General features: G+C 40.8%; 1 protein-coding gene across 1 annotated transcript in view; it reads left to right on the top strand.

The window, feature by feature from the left end:
- LOC101920666 (von Willebrand factor D and EGF domain-containing protein-like) overlaps positions 1 to 22988 on the top strand; it is a 185895-nt gene that overhangs the window by 66849 nt on the left and 96058 nt on the right. The window contains exons 8-11 of the mRNA XM_013303196.3: positions 1867 to 1940; positions 8427 to 8697; positions 11694 to 11872; positions 15381 to 16324. Coding sequence (XP_013158650.3) covers positions 1867 to 1940; positions 8427 to 8697; positions 11694 to 11872; positions 15381 to 16324 — 1468 coding nt within the window. The remainder of the gene's footprint in view (positions 1 to 1866; positions 1941 to 8426; positions 8698 to 11693; positions 11873 to 15380; positions 16325 to 22988) is intronic.

Genomic DNA, 22988 nt, shown 5'->3' with positions numbered 1-22988 from the left:
AGGTAATTCAGTGTAGTGCACTCACAGAACCATATTTTTGCTTGAAGTTAGAAATGCTTTCATTAAAATATGAAAAAGCAGAAAGTGTAAAATGGAATTAATCAATGTTAATAATAAATTCCATCTATCTCAGTTAAAACATGATCTATGGAAACATAATGGACATTACCTTCGCTCCCCCCATTTCCCTGTCGCAGCTTTGCAGTTAGTTAGACGCCTTAATATAACGCAGTTCCTGCAACATATCAGGGAAAAATCTATATGTTAAAGTCCACATAATCTTTAGTCCTTCAGACTTGTTCCAATATTTTTGATTTATCCGAAAATTGAACGGAAATGGTGGGCAGAACATCCTCACACATTCAGACACCTGATAATGTGGATTTCTTCAGCAGACTGACTGCCTACAACAAGGACCCGCATCCTCTGCTGGGGTCAGGCAAGAAATGAGCAGAGCAGAAAGGGCCGCGTGGATTTGCTTGTGCAAAGGTTTTTCTTAGCAAGGTTGCGGCCGTGGAGAAAATGGGAAAATTCTGAGACACTTCTTTATATCGCACTGCAGATACAAATACTACAATTGACCTCAGATCAAAATGCTGTTCTCAGTCCTCAAGACCATCACTCTTCATAGCCTGGTATGCCAGACACCGGTGGGTGTCTGTCTAAGCAGTGTCTGTGCAATGGTTAAGGGCATTCTGAAATACCGATGATGTATTGCTGCAGGTGAGGAATTTTGTCAGGAAGTGTGGTTCTATCTTCACCCTCTTATTCGGTTATTTAATTTCACCACTGTTCCTAACAGCTAAGTTCTTTGTCACTGAAAGAATGCACAAGGATATAGCGGCCATCCTTCTTCCCCGCTCTGCGGGTTGTAGTAGAACTAACTGAATTGCACCTCTGGACTTCTCATGGGCAAAGAGCGAGCAAAAAATTAACAGCCCTGGCGAAGAAATCAGCTTGGCAGGCTGGATATGGGAAAACCATAACACTTCATCACTCCCACCAGTATGACCGGGAGCTCTTCATATTGCAAATCACTGCACATCCCAGTACCCGCATTTCTGAGAACTGAAAAGCAGAGTATTGAGCCATGAAAAAAACACCGTCTGGAGCAGACATGGCAATGCAGGCCCAGCACTGCCTGGCGTTCAGGCATTGCAACTTCAAAGGCAGTTGCCCTACCTCTGGCTTTCGCCAGCACATCTGCTCCTTGCAGGGGACCAGGACTCTCACACCTCGTCTTGTGCCCAAGTAACGAAAAGCTGATGCAGCTGAAGATCTCTGCTGCTGTGGTAGATCCTTGCCTCTTTTATTCACAGGCCAGACAGCTCCAGCAGTCTGATCTGGGGCCTCGTTGCCAGTATCCGATCGATAACCTGCACATCATATATACCAATCAGCCATTCAGATTCTATGTCAGGAAATCTAAGGTCAAATTAGGGGACAGGCAGTGACTACTACTAAAATATGCTAATGCTACTTAATTACAACATACCTTATACCATAATTCAGGAATTAAAATTAGTACAATTTAATGAGCACTGTACTCTCTTGATAATTCCAGTGAATGATCTACTTCTTAGCAAAAAAAAAGTTTAATAAAAAAGCTTCACTTTTTACCAGATAAAGACAGACTTGGCATTACATCAGGTGGAATCAGAGCACTTTGAACTCCCTTACTGCATGTGATTAAACTCCGTTGTTTGAAAGTGAAGCCTATTCTGTACCCATTCGCAATCATGTTTTAGAAGTCAGATTTTAGTTTGCACTTGACACATGAATCCTGCCCCTAATGTTTTGTGAGGAACAGTAATGAAGAAAAACTGCTGTGTAGACTGTATTCATTACACATTTCATTTTAACTAGGTCACAGTTCGAGACCTCCCAACAGGGAACTGCTACTCTTTCACTGATCCACACATTATCACATTTGACGGATGGTGAGTATTCTACTTTGAAATAATTTGGCTCAATTACTGCAGTTTTCAGTTTCTGGATGTAGCGTGCATTTGGTTTTACATTAGAATATCAAAAGAGCATTGTAGTAGTTTGCTTATAGTGATTAATGTAGTGCTTCAATAACATACATGGTTTCCTTCCAACTGTTTACACTCCTTTTAACAAAAGGACTAGAAGTGGATTAATCTTGAAGCAGCAGTGGTTTTGAGCCTGAATAATTTTTACAAGACAAAGGCCAGATTCCAAAATGGTCTTCAGAGCCATCATTAATGACCCTGTGAGGATGTCTGCACCGTGTCACATCACATTAGTGGCACCCCAGTTCCACACAAGTGAGCCATTACATCCCAGTAGTGGCACAGTATGCAGGGACAGCCTGGTCCTTCCTAGCAGTTTAGTAACACCTGGTGCAAAGTCACTCAGCCCAAGGATTCTCTTGCATCCTTCTGCTTCCAGAGCTGGTTTATACACGGCTGCATCTCGGCATGGAGTTGACAGTCATAATCACAAACAAGAAACCTTAAACATGGTCATGCTGTCTCAAATACAAGAAGTTCAGAAAATATAAGTGACAAATATCAGGGAAAGAGTGCAAAAATGAAGTTGTACACCCTCCCGTCCTGTCCAGCTATCCTTCTATATTATCCAGATGTTGCTTGAAGACTTACTGAGACAAAGATGGTATCTTTGTGTTTGACAGCCTGTACAGGACAGAACATTTCTTCAGTTAACTTCCCTAATCATTCATTCATCTATGTACACCAGCTATTTAACATAACAGAGAGATTTTACCGTTTGCATCTGGCACGTTTGATCCAAAGTTGCTAATATTTCAGATCACATTCCAGGTTTGTCATTCCGCCGTTAACCTCCTAATAGCACAGATAATGACTTTAGGCGCACAGTGTCCACAGGGGCTCAGCAGGCATGATATTCTAATTTTGATATCCTAATGTCCCAATTTCAGTCCAGCATGCTCTGGAGGTAGCATCCGAAATGACATCAAAGCTGGAGAAATCTGTTGGTGAAAGGTAGGAAAGGCAGTGACTTCATTCAAGGTTACATGCCTCCTCAAATAAAGATTTCACCTAAACTGTGTAGTCTCAGCTACAAAATTAGCTCTGCACATCTGGGGCTTTCCAGTTACCCTCCTGCTTTTCTAAATACCATTTTTAACGTGGCCAGGCACTTGTTTCATCCAAGTTTGGTTGCTCAATATGTAGAAGAGCTAGTGGAAGAGCTAGGAGAGGTGCAAAGACATTCCCATGCCTCATGTATCCACAGTTATTTCAGCTCTGGGATATTAACATAGACTAAAATATTATTTCACAACTCTCTACACACATTCATATTCTAAAATATTCCTTTCTAGTTTAGGGCTAAGAATGGACAGTAATCTGCCAGGTTGTTGTGTTTGAGAAGTCATAAATTACTGGAAAGTGTCTCTTGGAAGGGGGGAGCGCTCTCAGCCACAGAACACATTTTTATATTGCTTCCATGGGAAAAAAAAAAAGGTCTAAAATAAAATCAAGCAAATTTGAGTAACTCATTTTGCAAGTTTGTGTTACTGATAGCACAAAGAAATGCTTCTAAGCATTTTACGATTCTGTTTGAGCACAGGGAGTTTGGAAAAGCTCTTTCTTCTGTGGCATCCTGCCTCAGAGTCACACGGACTTGAAACAGAAAAATCCCAGGATTAGCCTGGCCCCTCGATAACTGCACATTTCTTCTTTGTGGATGGACATTCATTACAGCTCTGTCCAGCGTAGCTTTAAATGAGCCAAGCTGATGGGGCTCCTGCCATCTCAATAACTAGGTTATTTCACTAAGATATATCACTCCTTGATATTCAGCCAAGTTTCTCACCCATCATTTCACAGTCTTATTACCCCTACTTAAATTCCCATCTATTATTGTAAATAATTTCTCTTTCAGTTATTGTAATGATTATGCTACCCTATTACACATCAGTTAAGCAACTTCTTTGTCTGCCTATCCAAAAAAATGTTAGCACATTAGCAAATGATTTTAAAGCTCTGTATTTAAGGAATGCAATTCCTGCTTCTGTCCTCATGCAAACCTGTAACCTAAAGACAAAGGCTGACACAGAGGTGTGGAACAGAGGCATTGCCCTTTGACCATCAAAGGGTACTGGTGGGAAATGGTGTTTGAAATGAGGCGTGCATTAGGTCTTGCGAATGGAAGAATTGTACAAAAAGCTTGCGGGCTCCAGTATGAAAACATCTGAGTGCACCTCAATAATAAAAAAATTATCAGAAAGAAAGTGATCTGCAGATTGTAAACAGTGAAGCAAGAGGAAGTAAAAAGGCTAAGGGAAACTTCTCCTGGGGACTATGAAGTGATAGGCTGAGAGGATGAGTTCATCAGCTCTTGGGCATCAATCAGACAATATTATCCATGGAAATCCCTTTGTCCCACCACAAAGCTTGTAGGTCAGCTCACAAGGAGACAGCAGCCTCTAAGATCAAACTGTTGTAGGCAGAGCTGCTGTGGGTGGGTGGTGATCAGCTGTGCCTTCGGCACCCTTTCCGCCGCTGGATCCTGGGGGTGGCTCACTGAAGGACCGTCAAGTGAAAAGCAAGGGAAAGTCTAAAGACAGGGAATATTGCCAACAGCAAAACGGGAGGACTGTTTTCTATGCCAACAGGCATGCACATAAATATATTCCTGCCTTCCCCAAAGTTGCTTGCCTTCTTTGACTTCCCCATTAGCGAAAAGAAGTAAAAAAACCCAATGGGGAAAAGCAAGGATGAAAACAAACAGGACAATAGAGAACGGCAACAATTTTTGGTTTCCAAAATTTGAACTAAAAGCATTAAACATTTAAAATTTATCTTAAAAATATTGATTCCAAAAATTTCTTAACAAACTTGTTGGATAAATGGAAAATGGCATGAAAAACAAAAGACTGGGAGTTTTGGGGTTGTTTGGGGTTTTTTTGGTAGTGGGTAGTTTCATGAGATTTCGCAATAATACTTCATTTTGTCACTTTTGTAGTGATGTTTTCAATGGTTTTTAATCTGACATACTGAGAACATTACATGTGAGGTAGTTCGCTATTCATTAGAAAACTGAAATATCTAACTCTGTCTTCTAATGCTAACACTCCCCTTGGTACGCTCCCTGAAATATATTTTGGTAGGAAAAATTATCTTGTAATCTTTTCATTCTTTTGACCAAAGGAAGTGACTGAAAATCAAAGAATGTGTCATATTTTACAGTGTAAGCACAATCAGTTTGTGTATATTGGAGCATAGATGTGAAATAGCGTTAATTATACTAGCTAAAATCCAGAGAGAGCACTTTCTTTTATAGCAAAGTACCTTCTAAATTAAACAAATGTGAAAGCCTGGTAAAGGAAAAGTATAGCCCTCATTACTAGTTATGGCACATTATAAATATAAAAGCTTTTCACGCCATAAATTGTAGATTCTTAAATATGAAGTACTAGCTTAAAACTAAATAAGCAGAAAATCCTTTTAAGGTAAAATATAAAAGGGAAATGTTTCTTGACTGGTGAAGTATATATATCATTCATGTTATTTTGCATTTTTCCTTAAATAAGAGGAAAAAAGATTTTTCAGATTTCTCGACCATTTATGCTAATCCATCCATCAACATTATCACAGGGACAAGGGCTCCATTTCGTGCACGATGACAAAATCCCTCAGCTTGCACAGCCTCACCCTTCTGGCTGGTTTCATGGCAGTCATCGCAGCATCCCACAATTAAGTCCCGGGCACGAGTAGCCCTGCTAGAGGTGCTGTTCTTTTTGATAGCCTGTAGAAGTTTATACCATTGAGTGACTGCTGAACGTAACCCAGCTGCTTTGCTCCCCCAGAACAACATGACCAGTCCTAAATGTTGAGCGCTCTGAAACCAGAGAACATCCTCCAGCATCACCCAGCACTTCCCAGGGTCACAAGTAGCATAAAGTAGTTCTTACCGGCAAGGAAAGGGGGAACCTGGAGGGACGTGTCAGCAAATCAAATAGTTTGGTGGCAAAACTGTGGTGGGAAATCTTTAGATAAGCCATAATAACTGAATGAATAAAAAGGTGAAGTGTAGCTTGGTGAAGAGTAAGTGCATTGTGTTAGTCTAACACTACTAGTAGTAATTGTTTACATATATGTATATTTCCTTCTGTCTCTCTCTTAGGATAAACCAACAGAAACAATTCCTACAGCATCTCGCTGTCATAACCAAAGATTTCGGAGCATTTTATAATTCTTGGATTAAGAGCACAATTTGAGCTGTCATTTCATGCTGGGACAAAAACTTGCTGCACCCCTTGAAAAACAGCCCGACCACATAGAAGGGGAGGGAGGGAACCCCTTTCCGCCCAGTACATCCACAGCCACAGATTATCAGGGAAGCGGGATGGGGAAATACGCTGTGGAGGGCAGCTCAGACACAAGCGGTGGTGCCTGGTTCACAAAGAACACACAGAGCTCCCTCAGGCAAGAGCCCCAGTATCTCTACTTCATGCTTTTAGTGCCACCAGTAATTTCTCAAATGTTGTCCAAAGAATCATTATCACAATTACAGTTGTATAAACATCACCTGACTACATTCAATTACCCATTCAAGTAATTCAAAGGCAGCTGAAAGCTTCAATTTAGACACTTACAGATTTGTTATGGGCTATGCAATCTATGCCATGACTTAATTGAAGGACTCTAAGTGACTTCCAGGAGAGTTGGATTGGGTCCACTGTCAATGCTTGTTAAGCAGTAAATAGCTCCCATGACTGCAATGATATTTATATGCATATGCTAATACAGTCTTATTTATCAGATACAGCTGATTAGTCTGGGTACAGCCATTCCGATGCATTATGTTCCATCAACCTCTCTAAACACCTTTCCTTCTAAACTCCCCCCGCTGAAGCAAACTGTGAAAGTAGATTCTCATAAAATACGCTGTCTGCTCTGTCTCTCCCGTGAAGATGTCCAAATTGAACTAATACTTGATGTTAAAGGAGATTATCTATTCTTTTGTTGTCCTTAGTTCTAATCAATCTTAGGAACAGCATCTGCACAGCGTACTTAGGATTTATGTACCTGATTAGATAATAAGATGAGACAGAGCCATTCAAAATCTTATCATTTTATGGCCAGCTTCACTAAGTTTTTCAAGATGCAAGATAAAGTCAGATGTGTTTCCTAGCAGGGAAAAGCAATTGGAGTTTAAAATCTTGCTGTGCTTTAAGCTGCATAGTTTTGTATGGCTTCTACTCTGAAGACAAATAAAATGCAGATATAGACATGCTAAAAAATCTTCGTTCTTGAGCCATTTGTTCCTCTGTATAGGAAACATTAACAGACTGAAAAACAAGATTGGTGTTTGCATGAGGCAGTGCTTAAAAGTAATCTTGTTATTTAGTTGAGGTGTTTTACACATTCCTTTTTACATTTTCTTTTATTTTTTATTGTAAAAAAGAATAACGCTTATTATTGTAAGCTCATAGCTTAGCTTCCATATTACTTATTTTCATAAAAATCATATTTAAGACTAAATGCAGTGCCTTCAAAGAAAGTAGAATAATCCATCACTTTTAAAGATGGCAGCTGTTGGCTTGTGAGTAGCAAACTCCAGCAACATATATAAAGTATACAGCTACTGTTTACTTTTATACATCATCAGAATAAAATAGAGTAAGGATAAGATAAGCTTATGGAGTGAGACAATAGAGAAGGAGCAGAGGAGGATCCTCTCACAGGTCCCTGCTATGGAAATCCAGGGTCTACAGGTGGGAAGAGGTTTGCCTGGCTGGTGCAGAGGGGAAATACTTGCAAAGTTATTTGAGTTCTGCTGCTCGTAGCCTCACTACCATGGTGCACGGACCTTCTGTACAGGGGAGAAAGTCCCAAAGTGTTCAACACACTGCCCTGTGCTGATTGCCAACCCGTTCGGAGTGAAAGTTGGGCTTACAGGGTGGTTGTTGCTGGGGGAGGAACCAACTTGGTTGTAACCGGTTTTCAGCAGAATCCCAGTTTTTCACAGGCAGCGTTCACCTCACCACTGCCAGCCTTGTCAAGGTTGGCGGTTAGTCACAGAAGAGGTTATTTGAGCACTGATTTTGCTTTGAAGACTATCGTGCTGTAAAGTATCCGGTTAGAACCAAAACATATTTATTAAGGCCTGAAGTCAGGGACTTCTTCCCATTCTCTTTTTATCAAATGTTTATCCTTTTTATCCATGCCCATTGCCATAGCACCAGCTGGGAGAAGAGAGCTACCCTCTCTTCACGTGAATTCTTGTGCACTTCCAGCTAAGAGCTGCAGCAGCATTCCCTTGCTTATGGTGCCAGAGAAACAATCCCCTGCACGTTGATTTTTCCCTCCTTCTAATTAAGGAGCGCCGCCGCACCAGCACTGACAAACAGGCATCACAGGTGGCTGCTCTGGGTCTCTAAATCCTCTTTTTGGTTTGTTGCTTTTTAGGCGCTACGATAACTATAAAATCGGCACCTTCCTTTTGTGCCGGAGCGTGTCGCGGGTGTTTGAAGTGCACGTTCGGCAATGGGATTGCGGAGGCCGCCGGTCCGCCACCGCCTGCAATTGTGGCGTAGCTGCAAGAGAGGGGGGTGACACTGTGGTGCTGGACACCTGCAATGGCCATTTTCAGGAGAGCAGACCCCAGCTGGCCATCAAAAGCACTGAAGCATCACCACCGGTCAAAATCCTACAGTCCTACGGAGGGAGAAAAATAACAGTACGTGGGTATTTCAGTACTCTTGTTGTTGTTGTTCTTTAAAAATGTGAGTTTAATATTTCTGAATTATTAATGGATTTGCTATGAAACATCTATCTGAAGCCATAAGAGCGCCTACAGCAAAATGTACCGAAAAACAAGATGCAGGGAAGAAGCTGGTTAAAGTGTTAGTTTAACAAACTGTAAAACAAAGCAAAATAAATAACTATGGAAATTTCTCAGAGACATAGCGGAGTGCCAGTAGCGTTACTCACTCTCCGCAGTATGGCAATCCGCTCTCAGCTTGTTTATGCTAGGCACTACTCAACTGCATCCCATAAAGCAAATTTCTTTGCAGAGCTTAGGATATAAATATTCAAGGAAAGATCACAGGTAGCAGAATAATGTTGGTTTAGAGCTGGACAGTAAGGCAAAATTAGTCAGATCCAGATAGCCCTCAAAAGCCATGAAAATGGGCTGCAAATGTGCAACATTTGGTATAACTTAAAGTATTTGCCTAAAAAACGTATGGCCGCAGCATACTTAAGTATCACTTATCCACAGTAACCCAGTGAAATCACTGGAAGAATAAGAGCAGGCAGCACCAGGGGCTCTGGTGACGAGAAGAGCCACAAATCATGGCTCAGATGATTTTATCCTAGAGTTGTATCATCAAGATTTATTGGCAGGAAATGTTTTGGATGAAGATGATTCCATGGAAGAGCCAGAACGATGCAGGGAGTGCCTGTGCTTGGCTCTCCTTGTGATCTCTTTTGCAATAGATCTTTGCAAGGTAGTAATTGTAAGTCTGTTAATTATAGAAAAGAGAAAAAGCAGGAAGCAAGCTGTCATTTCATTTTGCAACTGAATGCGATATAATTACTGTTTTATTACCAGAATAATCTAGCAAGGAATCCCTATTCTGGTTTACACTTCATCTAAGTCTCAGTGAAACAAATCAGGATGCACCCAGGACACAGATATGTATCTTGCACTGATCTGAACGGGAATCTGTAGGAATTGTGCAGCAAGGAACAGGACACCTGATCGCACCACTGTGCATGGTGGATCCCGATCTGCTCAGCGGCTGCCCGTGACCAGCCATGTGCCGTGTGGGAGCCAGCTCCCGTGCCATTCAAGCCTGATGCTTTGAACAGGGTTAAGTCACTTGCTTTTCTGTGCAACTTAGCAGCTTCCAGCAGCTAGTCACTATCTGGAGAGGTCTCAAAAAAGCTTCTCCAAAGCCTCAGTCAGCAGCGTTAAATCCAGGTGGGATACAGAAAAGCTGGGCAGTTGTTCAGTCCTCAGTGGCGGATGGGATGTTTTGCCTGGGGCAGCAGGAGAAGAAAGGCTTATAGCCCTCTGAATTCCTGAAATAAATCCACACCTGGCAATATTACAGACAACACAGAAGACTGAAGCAGCTCATGCAGTCCTGACTGCAAGGATGTTATACGCAGCCTTGTAGGAAATGCTCCTCCCTGTAGTAAAGCATGTAATTAAGAGGCACATGTTTACCTGAAGAAGGAAATCAAATCCTACTGAGCACTGTGTCAGCTGAAGGTCCTCTGCTCTACCTATTAAAATACTAAGAAAAAATTAATTCATCAGATCATCTGAGATTTATGGCGGGGAATTTTTTTTTTGTTTTTTAAACTTACCTTGGGAAGTGAAGCATACAGCTGAGGTGGAGGTACAGCCAAGGTGGAGGTACAACAAAGAACAGATGTATGCAAAGAACTGGGTTTATATGATGATGTTCATTACTCACCAAGGCCAATAATTATTGAAAAAGGGAGGTTATAAGTGCCCTTATCAAAACATAGAGTTCAAAACTGTGTCCCGGGCTGTTGTGGCCATCAGGGGCACTTTGTGGCTCCACTCGGCTGGACAAGGAGAACGCTTGCAGAGAACTCCTCAGAAACTATTCTCACGCCTAAAATGGTGACTGGGAAGCTAAAATTGGCAAGATTATTATTTAGCGAAGCCAAGATGTAACCTCTGGATGCCAGCACAGAAATACAAATACAAGCTAGTTGCTTCTTTACAGATATTAATAGATTCACTCGGGAGGAATGTATAAAGGACCAAAAAATCCCCACTAAAAGAAAAAAAAAAATAATGGACATTATTTGGCTGAATAAATTATACTGAGGCAGGGGTCACTTGAAAAAAGAAAAATTATTATTTTCAAATCATTGTAATGTGGTGTTTCCAACTATTTAATTTACTTTTTAAGATTAACTGAAAATATTTAATTTTGGATTAAAAAATACCAAGCTAAGGTTACTTATGTGGACAGAGTGCTCCTGCTCCCACTCCTGGCACAGATCAGTTTCAAAATAATTTTCATTTTAACTGTAAAAATAAAGCAAATAAACAAAGATACATTTCATTTGAACAGATTATTTTTTCCCTATTATTTGGTTGGGACACCAATCTGAAATATCCATTATCCACACAGTTATTCCATTGTCTTTACCTCAAGATTTTTTTTTTTCTTTTAAAGGTCAGTGTAAGCCTACCGCAAGTTCTTTAATGAGAAAATTACTTTATCCACTTTAAAACACAATCTCTTCTGGGTAAGCCAGCCCTGGAAAATGAAACAATTTTTCAGAGGGAAGAAAGCTGTTTTTCAAACTTGGCAGTTTATCTAAAAGAAATTATTTCCTAGGCAAAGACTCAAGGGTGGCCTTATTGTCATGGAAGTCACTTCAAAAATTAGCTGGTAACTTACCAGTGGGAAAACTTCAATAGATGTAATTACTAATTTAAAAAGAAAGTACTTGTGCAGTTTTATGTTTATGTAATGCTATCAGATATTGGTACCATAGAATCTGAAAGCAAGCTAAATAATAGCACAAATAAATATTTATAGTGTATCTAAGTGAGCTTAAATTACTCCTGCCATTGCTTGCATCCAACTTTGATATTTTCATTTATAGAAAGGGATGGTTTTTTTGCATAAAAAGCTTAATAACAGCTTCAGTTTGCTGGGATTTTTTCTGCCTCTTCAGATCCTGTTCCCTTCAGGGGCATTCGTGCGAGCCGATTTAAGCGAGTGGGGAATGGGCCTGACAGTGAGGGTGCCGGGCAGCGACTTCAACAGCACCAGCGGTTTATGTGGCCTCTTTGACGGGATCAGTCACAACGACCTGAGCAACGTGCCAGAGGAAGACTTCATAGAGGAGTGGAGGTACAAAGCAAGAGCGGATCCCTGCCTGGGAGATGCTCCATAGTGCTGTTTCAAGGGGTGTCGACAGGTTTATTTCATTGCATACTCCCCTAGTGACCTGACAGAGAGATCTGCTTCATCTAGCAAGGGAATCCTGGAGACCCATTCCCATCCTAACAGCCCAGGGGCTTAATTTTCAGCCAGCACAACACACACAGGCAGTTACTGAGAAAGAAGTTGTATATCCGCCAGTGATGTCATGCTAACAGCTGTGTTAAGATCCCATTCAGCTGTTAAAAAAAAATGCAGTTCTCACTCACATTGGAAAATGTAGATAACTGACAATAGGGATTAATTAAGGGTTTGGTATTTCCCTTGTTCTTTTATTCCTGAACGCTAATTACAATATGTGAGTATAGATTAAATGTTACATTTTGACAAAGTGGGGTAATGTATGTACCACGCTAAAACTTAATATCTCCTCTACTGATAATGACAGTGAGCTCTAAAAACTTGCACTTTCTGAGACAGATGGTCTGGAACCAAAGCCAAGAGTCTGGTGCTCTGACATATCTCTGTCCCTCTCCCTATCTCTATCCCACCTTTTAATTCTTGTTGCTGAATTCTACACCTGCCTGTTAGGTGTTCTCAAAACAAAGATGGGTTTGGTTGACTATGTAGATTTGTTCGTGAAGTATGTTTCGCAAATAAGGAAAAATAAGGCAAACCACCTTAGCATAGCACTTACTGGGAACTTAGCACAAGCTTACAGGAACAATAAATGTTTAGACCTATTACTTTCTAGAAAATAAACAAACTCCTCTACCATATTCTACTTATATTCAATGGCCTAAGTAATGGCTATTTAATTGCAATTTTGACTTGTCATTACAAATTGTACTATTTAGAATTCAGCAGACATCTTCAACATCTTCATAAGGCGATAATCAGTCAGAGCTTGCTTCTGGGAAGGCAGATACAGAAATAGTTTGAGCAAGAGACGATCAGTTGTCGACTACACAAAAAGGGGTTAACAAGATCCTTAGGAGGACCTCTTCAAAGAAAGTTTGTTGAAAGATCAAAAGGCAAAGCACAGTATATAGGTATTTACTTATAAAACAGTGAGGAGCTTTCTAGGGTTCGGCATATACGATGGAGATACTTCAGGAAAGGCAGGAGAAGCTCCTGCTAAGGAAGAAGGGCAAGAGGGGTGATGAGTTTCACCTTGCAGTACTCCCAAGGAGGGATTCTCAAGGACTCTTCAGAACCTGGTTAAAAACTCAGGCCAACGGAAAGGCGAAGGCCACCTCTAGAGGAGATTGGATCAGTCTCTGATCCACCCATGGAGAAATGGCGCAGTAACAAACAAAACACAGAGGGCGGTTTCTCTGCTGCTGTTTTAAACTCTATTTTAAATAACACTGAAGGCATGTTAGGTTTTCTCCAGCACCTGAAGCCAGTCTGAGTGCTCACCATCTGGCAGTTCGGCTCTTCCCCTGGCTCCCACCTCTTTCAAGCAGCTGCAGGGCTCTGAATGGCACAGATCTGTTCAGAACTTCAGCTTTCCAATGCAACTCTTTGAAACAATAAAACAACATCAGAGCCTCACAGCCCTTAAACAGCATCCAGACAAAGAAGAGCTGAACTTTAAAACTTGTATTTTAAGCAGGTAAAATATATTTTTCTAACCATTTTTCAAAGCTTTCGAGAAACCACCAGCGGTGCTATTAATTTTGGACTCCCTCTCTATAATAGCATCTAACTTATTTTGAAAAACGTGTCTTTGGTTCTTTCTTGATTATAATGGGCAGCTATGAGGAATGATAGTCTAGTCATCTTATACAGGGGACAGAAGGCACACCCTAGCTCACCAAGGTGCTCGGTTATGTGCATGCCTGTGAGAAAGGATGGGGTTTCCCACAGCTCCACCTGTTCCACACCATACACCCCCGTCCTGTTCACCAGGGCTGACCGAACAAAGGTATTTGGTTTCATACAGGAATAACAAATGAATTTGTTTCAATAAAAGAGTAAGGCAAGAGAGTTTCATTTTACTGAAATTTTCATTTGTTTCTCTCCTGATTGTGGACCAGTTTATGTGATTTTTATTTAGTTAGTTATTAAATACAGGGTACTGACCCTAGCCTCTAGTTTACATAGTGTTCCCTCAAAGAAAGAGCTAATCCTGCTGCCTTAGTTTAGGTTTACAGTTTGTTCATGACGAGACTGGGCAGCTTCAGCTGCAGATAACAGCACCATGCAGAGCCAGCGGTCCAGGGCACTCACTGACACTGAGCCGCGCTGACCAAAGGACTAGCGCTCCCCCAGCCACCAGATACCTTTTATTGCCCCAGGTTGCACGGAAGTGCACCAAAAGAGAAATTGGTTCACTTTGCCTGTGTCACTGTGATGTTTTATTAAAAGTTAGTATTGTATCAATGATCGAAATAGTACTATCATAGATGTCATTTTCAATATATTTTGAAAAAAATCAGATAAAGGCAATTACTTTTTCTGCAACAATACCTAGCATCTGGCTTCAAAGCATTGGTAAATGCTTTCACTTTCCTGAGATCTCTACATTTTGGCTGCAAGACAAAATTAATGCCAAAATAATTTAAAGTTTTTGGTGCTATTTCAATTTTTTTCTGGAAATGTAGTGCTGCCAACTATTGGGACAAGAAGCATAGATTTTTCTGTGAAGCTCTAGGATTCCTCTTGTACTGCACAAATAAGATCAATAAGAGATCTTGTGCTCATGAGATTTCCAAAGAAATTTCAATCATGGCTTTTTATTGAAACTGAACTCTCTAGAAGTTCATCCATCATTAAAGCTGGGCTAAATCAAAAGTGGGAGGTGGGTGGTGGTGGTGGTGGTGGGTGAAATCACCTCACCTTATTTGATAGCCTGACCCTATGATTAATAGAAAAAACCTGCTTTGCGTCAAAAGAAAAATTCAAAGAAAGCTCCATTAGAAGACAAGAACGAAATTAAGTTTGCATTAAAAAATCTTAAAGGAAAAAAAAATTAAAAGAAAAAAAGTAGTGGCCCAAGTCTTAGAGAAAACACTTGGTAAGGAGAGCACAGGCAAATAGATAAAGAGGATTTTCATAATAAAGCATTTGAAACAAATAAGTCTTTTTTTTGTCATTCTCCAAGCTGTACCTAAGTCACACTAGGGACAAATCCAAGCCCCTATTTCATGTGTAATACGCAACGGGTTACCTGCACCTCGGAGAAAGTTCTGCAAAGAGAAGTCAAGCACTTAGGCAGCACTCCAGCAAAGCACTTAAGCATCTGTTACTAAGAAGTTCCCATGTAGCTCTAAAAAATGTACAGGACAACTCAAGAAGGGCAGTGCAAAAGTGACTGAAGAAAACAGAGATTAAATTTAAGCATTTTCTGAAGTACTTTGGTAGACTGAGGATTTATACATTCTCCAGCTTCAGGAAAAGGAAGTTTACTTGGTATTGTAGCCTAATTTGTTGCAAGTTTCTTCCCTCTAATCTCTTTCTATTTTTAAATCAGAATACCTCCAGGGAAGAGTTTATTTGACAAGATTCCAGCACCTTCTGAGGGGAAGCCAAGGAAAAATTACTGCAGATGTCAGAAGGAGAGCACCAGGTCCATGCCCATGGTAAACATGCTGCATGCCTTTCAGGGTCCGTTCCCTCAGCCCTCCGGCTGCCACCATGACCACGTGGACTACACCTCTGCAATCCCGTATCTAGATGTTACGTCAGAGTTTGTCACTCCCTCAGAAAGACAGCCTACTTCAACAAAAGATGAGAAACTGCCCAGCAAGTTTTTTGAGCAAAGATATCTGCCTAAATCAGTCCAAAAGCGAGGTAGCCCCAAGGACCAACTAAAACCCCTTGCACAGAATGTTTCTGTGAAAAGCAACAGTTCCATGAACTCTACGAAACCAGTGGAAGACCTAAGAAGGGCAAAAAGGCAAGAAGACTATTACGAATACTCATCCTTTCACCCATTGCATGGCCCAAGCCAGAGAGAATCAGAAAGCTTTGCATACTTTTTCCCAGAGGATTTCTTTGAAGGGGTTCGGATGAAGCTTCCACTGGCATGGCCCACACCCAACGGCCTAACCGCCACCAAAGCTCAGGAGATTTGCCACCAGATTCTTGTAAATTCCACCATTGGCTCAGTGTGTAAAGATCTCCTTGGAAAACAGATGGATGAGGCAATTGATATATGCCTTTTAGATCTGCAGCTCAAAGATGACATGGCTTGGGTGAGGGCACTGATTGCTCTTTTGGAAAATGAATGTGAAAGAAGAGTGCTAGGAAACAGAAACCAAGCGTTTCATGTAGGAAAGCAGCCATCTGCTACCCAGGAGGACATCCTCACTGTTCTCCGGTGTCCTGGTCTCTGTAACGGCAATGGACAATGTACTGAACTGGGATGCCAGTGCTTTGAAGACCACATCTCCTACGATTGTAGCATTGCCAAAAGTAAGTAAAAAATCCTGTTTGTTTGTTCCTACCCTACCCATCTTTCCATGGTATTAGAATTATCAGGTAGAACATCTGCACAGAGTTGTTTGCTCTTCAAACAGTGCTACCAGTAAGTTATTTGATGAATTAGTAATCAGTTTTTGACCTTGAAGAGCCGATCAAAGTATCTGGTTGGCTGGTCCTTCACTTTTTCGCCTCAGTAACTTTTAAAAATGGATTTTACAAGCCCCTTAGCAAATTGGTTTTGCAGAAGTGATTTTCTTTACATCTGATCTATCACCAGCATGCTGACAAGCAAGCTTCTGACTAAAAAGAGGGTCCTGCTCACCTTGTGGTCAATATTCATGTTAACACTGTATAGATATTATTTTTTCCTGATCAACAGAGAATAAAATTTGAAAATTATTTTCAAACACTGTACTAGTAACAAACCAAAAGAAATTAAAGGTGACAAAATGAACAGGTAACATCATATACAGCCATACAATAGCTGCAGGACATATTCAAACCTGCAGAACTGATTCTGCAAAGGTTTCCAAATTACACTTACACAGGAGACCATCCCATTAGGTTTGTTTCTTCTTTACAGTTCAGCCTCTCAATGGATAAAGTCCAACGTGAGTACTGACAGTGCTTGAAACTAAACCCATGCATAAATGTTAGCATTAATTTCAAAATGCATGCCCTGCCTCAGCAGACCTCATAAGCTTATGCAGGAAGGAACAAAAAAGGTTCTTAAGGCTCAGCCATACAGTTGGGTTCCTGCATCTTAAGAAGGAACAGTATATCAGCTAAACTGAAATGATAAGGTATGCCCTCTTAACCCATCCCAAACAGGGAGGGGGAAGCCTTTTCCTACCATGCTTAGGACATTATTCTGTATTTAGGACAGGTAAAGCTCATATCCAGGGTCAGTTGTCATGGCTTAGCTGAGACATCCGAACATCCATCCAGCCCTGGGAGCTCAGTGGAACATCTGATGCCCCAATGCATTTACTAGCTGGGATGGGATTACCCACGTGCTTTGCAATAAGCATGTCTGCAGTGGGCTGATTTGAAGTGCTTAAAATGTATCCTGACATTTGGGTTTTATTAATAGGAGGCTAAAATTTGCAGCATCATTTTCTAATTATGGAGGAATCCATTCTCTTTCACACAGAGAACAACTGACACCAGTAACTGAAAAGCGAGTGGAGCAATTTTCCAGTCATTGTCCGATATACAATTCAATGTTTAACTTCATTTTTCTGTGATACTGTCAGGTTAGGGGGGGGGGTTGCTTCGGCCAGGCTTTTACATTCTATTTTATTTTTCTATGGCTGAAATCCCTCGGGTTAGAGGAAAATAACTTCAATATGACCTTTCAAGTAAAATCTAACGGCACCTTGTCTTCTTGTTGTGACATCAAATATAAAGGAGGACAGAGCACAGAGCACAGCCTGAGATTGCACACGGAGGTGAGAAGTGGAAAACAAAAGCACATCAGTTGTGGCAAACACACCATCAGCCACCACCACCACCTGATCTGACTACTTCACCCGTCTCACCGCTTTTGCTTCACTTTTCTCCAGCTGAGGCAAATGTGGAAGTTGGTCTTTGCTTCAAGCCACTTCTTTTGGGAGTCTGGTCCCTGGGGTAGGACCTGCAAAAGCCACACTGTTGCATTTAGAAAAGTATAATTTCCCCTTAATGTTTATGCTGCTCCATTGGCTGCAGTTGAGTTTGTTAGTGTCGTGACAAAATTAACATTGACAGCTTCAGCAGCTTTCCTAACACAAGGCAGAAGGCCCTTTTCCAAAATTCCCATGGAGTCTTCCCAACATTTCAAGGGCAATATTTGATTTAAAAAGTGAATGGCCCTTGTTCTCTCTATCACGCTGTATACAACCCAGATTACTTTAGCTGCATCTAAGGACTTGTATAATTTTTTTTATTTTTTTTAACTAATACGTGTAAAATATTTTCTGTGTATTTAAAATTTAAGTACAGATATTATTTATTTTTTATTTAAGAAAACCTACAAAACACATTAATGATAACTACTTGAGGAGTGGAATGCTTTCTAGCTAATTAAAGCGAGCTCAGAAGAGAAAGCACTAAATGAAAATGTAGTAGAAATTGCCATTTTGAGCCACCAGTACTTATTTTTCTCTCGAAGAAAAGGTAATGGCATAATTCTCTGGTGCGCAGGGTGTCTTCCCAAGGGTGCACCTGACCTGGGGAACATTTACCACTCATTTTTCCTTTTTCCACCATACTAATGAGATTAAATACTGCCCTTTCATCAACAGCTGTCCATCTCCAGAGGTCTAAGACAACAGTGACTCATGGTATATTCCACACTATGAACGTACACTGGGAATTGACTTGTTTTTACAGAAGAAAAATGAAAAAATAAAACTCAAAATGTCACAACATATGTTATTAAAGCTAGAGGAATTAACTTTAAGCACTAAAATCTTCTCTGCAAAATACAGATGATTTTTTTCTTCTATTTGTAATCTATCTAGCAGCTTGTACAGCGTAAAATGCTGAATGTGCAACATGGTTCACAAGGATAGACCTTGCAGCCCATGGAAACCTCTGAGCTGTGTTATGCCTGAAAATTAGGATCTTAAGAGGAAGTGCTGTTTCCCAAATATCCTTGTAGCAAATAAAACTACTTAGCAATTCACTGTGTTCCATATCCTAAAGAAAATGTTTATTCAAAATATTTTACAATCTCTCTTTCATTGAAATGGGAAAAAAGGGAGCTGCTTAATCAAATATAACTTAAAAAAAAAAATTGCCCACAGACTAATGAAAAAAAATCCAATAACAATTTTGAGACTTTTTTTGTTAAAGAAGAGATCATCCTTCATATAAAAACCTAGGGTTTGTTTGGCTGGATTTGTTTTAAATTGCCATTTTGCCCAAAACCCGAAGACATTAGAAATAAAGAGGATCCGTTTCCCAACCAAATTTACCCAACATATCATGGCATTTACAAATGGGTACAACAGTAATCAGGAGAGTTGCAAACACCTTCTGTAACACGGGTTCCACAAATGCAAACCACTTTGGAATATAGACCTTTGAATCCATAAGTTGCTATCGCTTGGCTCTTCCCAGTGCATGTTACCAGAAGAGTCCTCAGCTTCTCCATGTGATGGGTGAGTGGGAGCCCGTGTGAATTTCCCCCAACGTCAGTGGTAATAGTTTGAAGATTGTCATCATATCAGGGCTTCCTTTAGTTTGGGGAACATAGCATTGAGCATTAGCTTCTCAGCATGTTCAGTGGATACTCGCCAAGATTTTAGTGAAGACCGGTGGTTAAAGCTATCTTTTCTCTTATACTAATTTCTGAGTATTTGACCTTACGTCTGTGCAACAATCTGTGAATGCTACTTCTGGATAAGTAGTGCATACCTGTGACCTGGGTGTCAGAAAACACCTCTTGACCTAAGTACTGGCAGAGGCCCATCATTATTAAAAACAACAGACTCCAAAGTTGGCCACAGCTTCTCATTTGCTTTGGAAAGTTTATGCTTCTCCTACAATAGCCCAAAGTCAGAGCTCTGGACCCTGGAAACTGAGTTGACTGCAGTGCTTTCAGAAAGCAGCGGTCTTCAGGGTGGTCAAAAACACAAGGCTCTGAATTCAGCCCCCTGGAGTCACCTTCTCCCTTGGGAGATCCCTCAGGATCCCTTGGAGAAGCATTTGAAATGGTCCTTATAGGAGGGTCAGTAATTAAATATTAATATTTAAATTGGTTTGAATTCTTGATACAAGACATAAAAGCATTCTTGCTGAAGAAGAAAAACAGAATGTGTCTTCTGGTACTCATTCCTGCCCCGCTCCCAGATATCCTGTATGAGCTAACACTGTACTGGTGAAACACCAGTACATGCTGGGAGGGCAATAGCTCGGTGGCTCCACACCAGAGCCCAGCAGCGAGCAGGACCTGGCTGCTGGGTTAGTCCATCCTTTGTACTACTGGTGCAGAGATAACAGGAGGGAGAAGCATTTGAAGTTCAAGCTGACTTTGAGCAACATTGAGGGGGAAAAAAAGAATATCCAGAAAAAATAAATGCAAACCCAAGGTAACAACTGGCATGCTTAATTTGCAGAACCTTCTCCATCTTCAGTATAGCTGTAGAAAAGCTGAGAAGACAGCACAAGAAGTTGGTTTCAGCATTAACTATGGACAGGGGAAAGTACTGCCACAGCCTGGAGTGAATCAATGTGATGAACTGCAATGAGCTCCATATATTACAGACTATTTATGAATTCATTTATGAGTTTACGATCATTCATGATGATGAGAATAGAGACTATTATTTCTCTATATACAAAAATACAGAAACTGCGTAACAATAAAAGTACCTGCTCTTGTAAATGCAATGTAAAGCAGACCTATACATCCAAACAGAGGTCAGATCCCCTACAAGAAAGAATAAAATCTTAGTTCTGGCACACCAGTCACTCTGATATTACAATACTTAGAAAGGTCAGCTAGTTAATTTGGTACAGACCAGCAAGATAAGTATTAGTGTGAGCTTCACCTTCAGCTGTTCTTGATTTTTGAGTTTCATTCATAACCTTTTTAAAAGATATTTGCTTGTTTTTACATTTCCTAGGCAGAAATATTCTACATAGCACAGAATCATAGAATCGCTTAGGTTGGAAAAGAACATTAAGATCATTAAATCCAACCATTAACCTAGGACTTCCAAGCCCATCACTAAACCATGTCGCTAAATGTCACATCTACATGCCTTTTAAGTATCTCCAGAGATGGTGACTCCACCACGTCCCCGGGCAACCTGTTCCAATGCTTGACAGCCCTTTCAATGAAGAATTTTCCTAATAGCCAATCTAAACTTCCCCTGGTGCAACTTGAGGCTGTTTCCTCTTGTCCTATTGCTTGTTACTTGGGAGAAGAGACTGCCCCGACCTCACCACAACCTCCTTGCAGGTAGTTGTGGAGAGTGATATGATCAAGTCTCCCCTGAGCCCCCTTTTCTCCAGGCTGAACACCCCCAGGGTTGTTTACATGCACACCCCCAAGGTATACATACCCCTGAGGTATGCATTACACGAACACTTATTTGCAGGGAAAAGCACTGCCATATCACACAGTAATTATGTGTTTCTTAAATGGCAGTTCTAAAGACTGGAAGTCCTCAGAACATCGCTAAAGCCAGGATTTCACACCAGAAAAGGCTATTAGAGATAAAGAATTAAGGTCAACCTCAGAAATAAAGCTGCATGTTCCAAGGGGAACAGCTGAGCCCCCTGGCTGGCAGCCCAGGCACCCTGACACGGCTGGCAGCACTCAGCCTGCACCGGCGGAATAAGCTCTGGGCTTTTGTACTAACAGCGAGAGGTTCTGTAGGAAGGGAAGAAAAGGAGGAGAAATTAAGAACTGCATTAGGTTTCTGCAGGACATATAAAACCACTGCCTCTTTCTTTTAAAAAGACAGGACCAAAGAAACAGAAGAATGTGTGTTGATTTTTGAAATGCAAACTCTTACAAGCCATTGTTAGGCATTGTTAGGAAAAAGTTATTTTCCAGGAGAAGTTACATGAGTAATGAAGGAGAAGGCAACTCCTTTTGCTGGCCATATATTTTCCCATTAGCTCCAAAACAAATCTCCGTCTAATTTTCTCAGGCTGGAATTATAGACATGAATTAAAACTCCCCCAAGATCAAGGAGGCCATCAACATAATTCAAATATCTTTTACAAGGTCACCCAATCTCAGCTACACTGCCAATACATAATACTGCATTTTGCCACTGGTTTTGACCAGCACACACACACACACAAGAAGATGGCCATGCAGTATTTTTAGGGATCAGCTTACAACCCATGACATATTTGGAATAATTTTAAATGAAAACATGTAGCAAGAGACAAGATGTGAAGTGTGGCTTGCAGACAGGCTTACTCCTCTGCTCTGCCTGACTCCAACAGGAGCAGTCCAGGTGGCCAGAGCTATAATTATCCTCACATGAAAACTGCAATTTGGAGTTGAAAGGCACCTCTGAAATTTGGCAATGCTCCAGAAGCTTAGACTTTCTTAATGTTGCTTAACATTTCATAACCCCCCCCAACACCTGTATAAGGTGCTTAAAATGTCATTACCACCTGTAATTAAATGCAGAATCCAATTACTGCAGATAGCAAATCAGGTTGGTGCTTACCATTTTGTATATATTGACCGTGTTGCTTACAAAAAAAAAAAAATCGGGACCAGTAAAGCACACATAGAGGGATGTAATATGCAGATTGTATGAAGCTCTAAAGAGCAATTACACGATAAAAGGTAATGAAGAATAATAAGGACAAATCAGTTTCAGTGAAGTAATGACACTTGAAGTTTAAATTTCTGTGTGGAAAGTTCTGGAAAAAATAGGCAGCTAAGAAATCAAAGCAAGCAAAAATGATGGTGAGAAGGTGAGAAGTTACCACTTACCTAACACACTTACGGATATCCCATTTCCATATCAATAAATTTCAGCAGCGTCATTAAGAAGTGCTGTGAACCCAACTACATTTTCTGAGCGGTGACCCACCACCATGCAGGTCCCTCAGTCCCATCTGCAACAGCAGCTACAGGAGTTACACCGTGTCATTTTTAGAACGATTATATAGGCCTTTCTGAATATATTATACT

The sequence above is a fragment of the Falco peregrinus genome, chromosome 8, assembly GCF_023634155.1.
Source record: "Falco peregrinus isolate bFalPer1 chromosome 8, bFalPer1.pri, whole genome shotgun sequence".
NCBI lineage: Eukaryota > Metazoa > Chordata > Aves > Falconiformes > Falconidae > Falco > Falco peregrinus.
The sequence above is the reverse complement of the archived record's forward strand: the minus strand, read 5'-3'. Positions and strand labels throughout refer to the sequence as shown.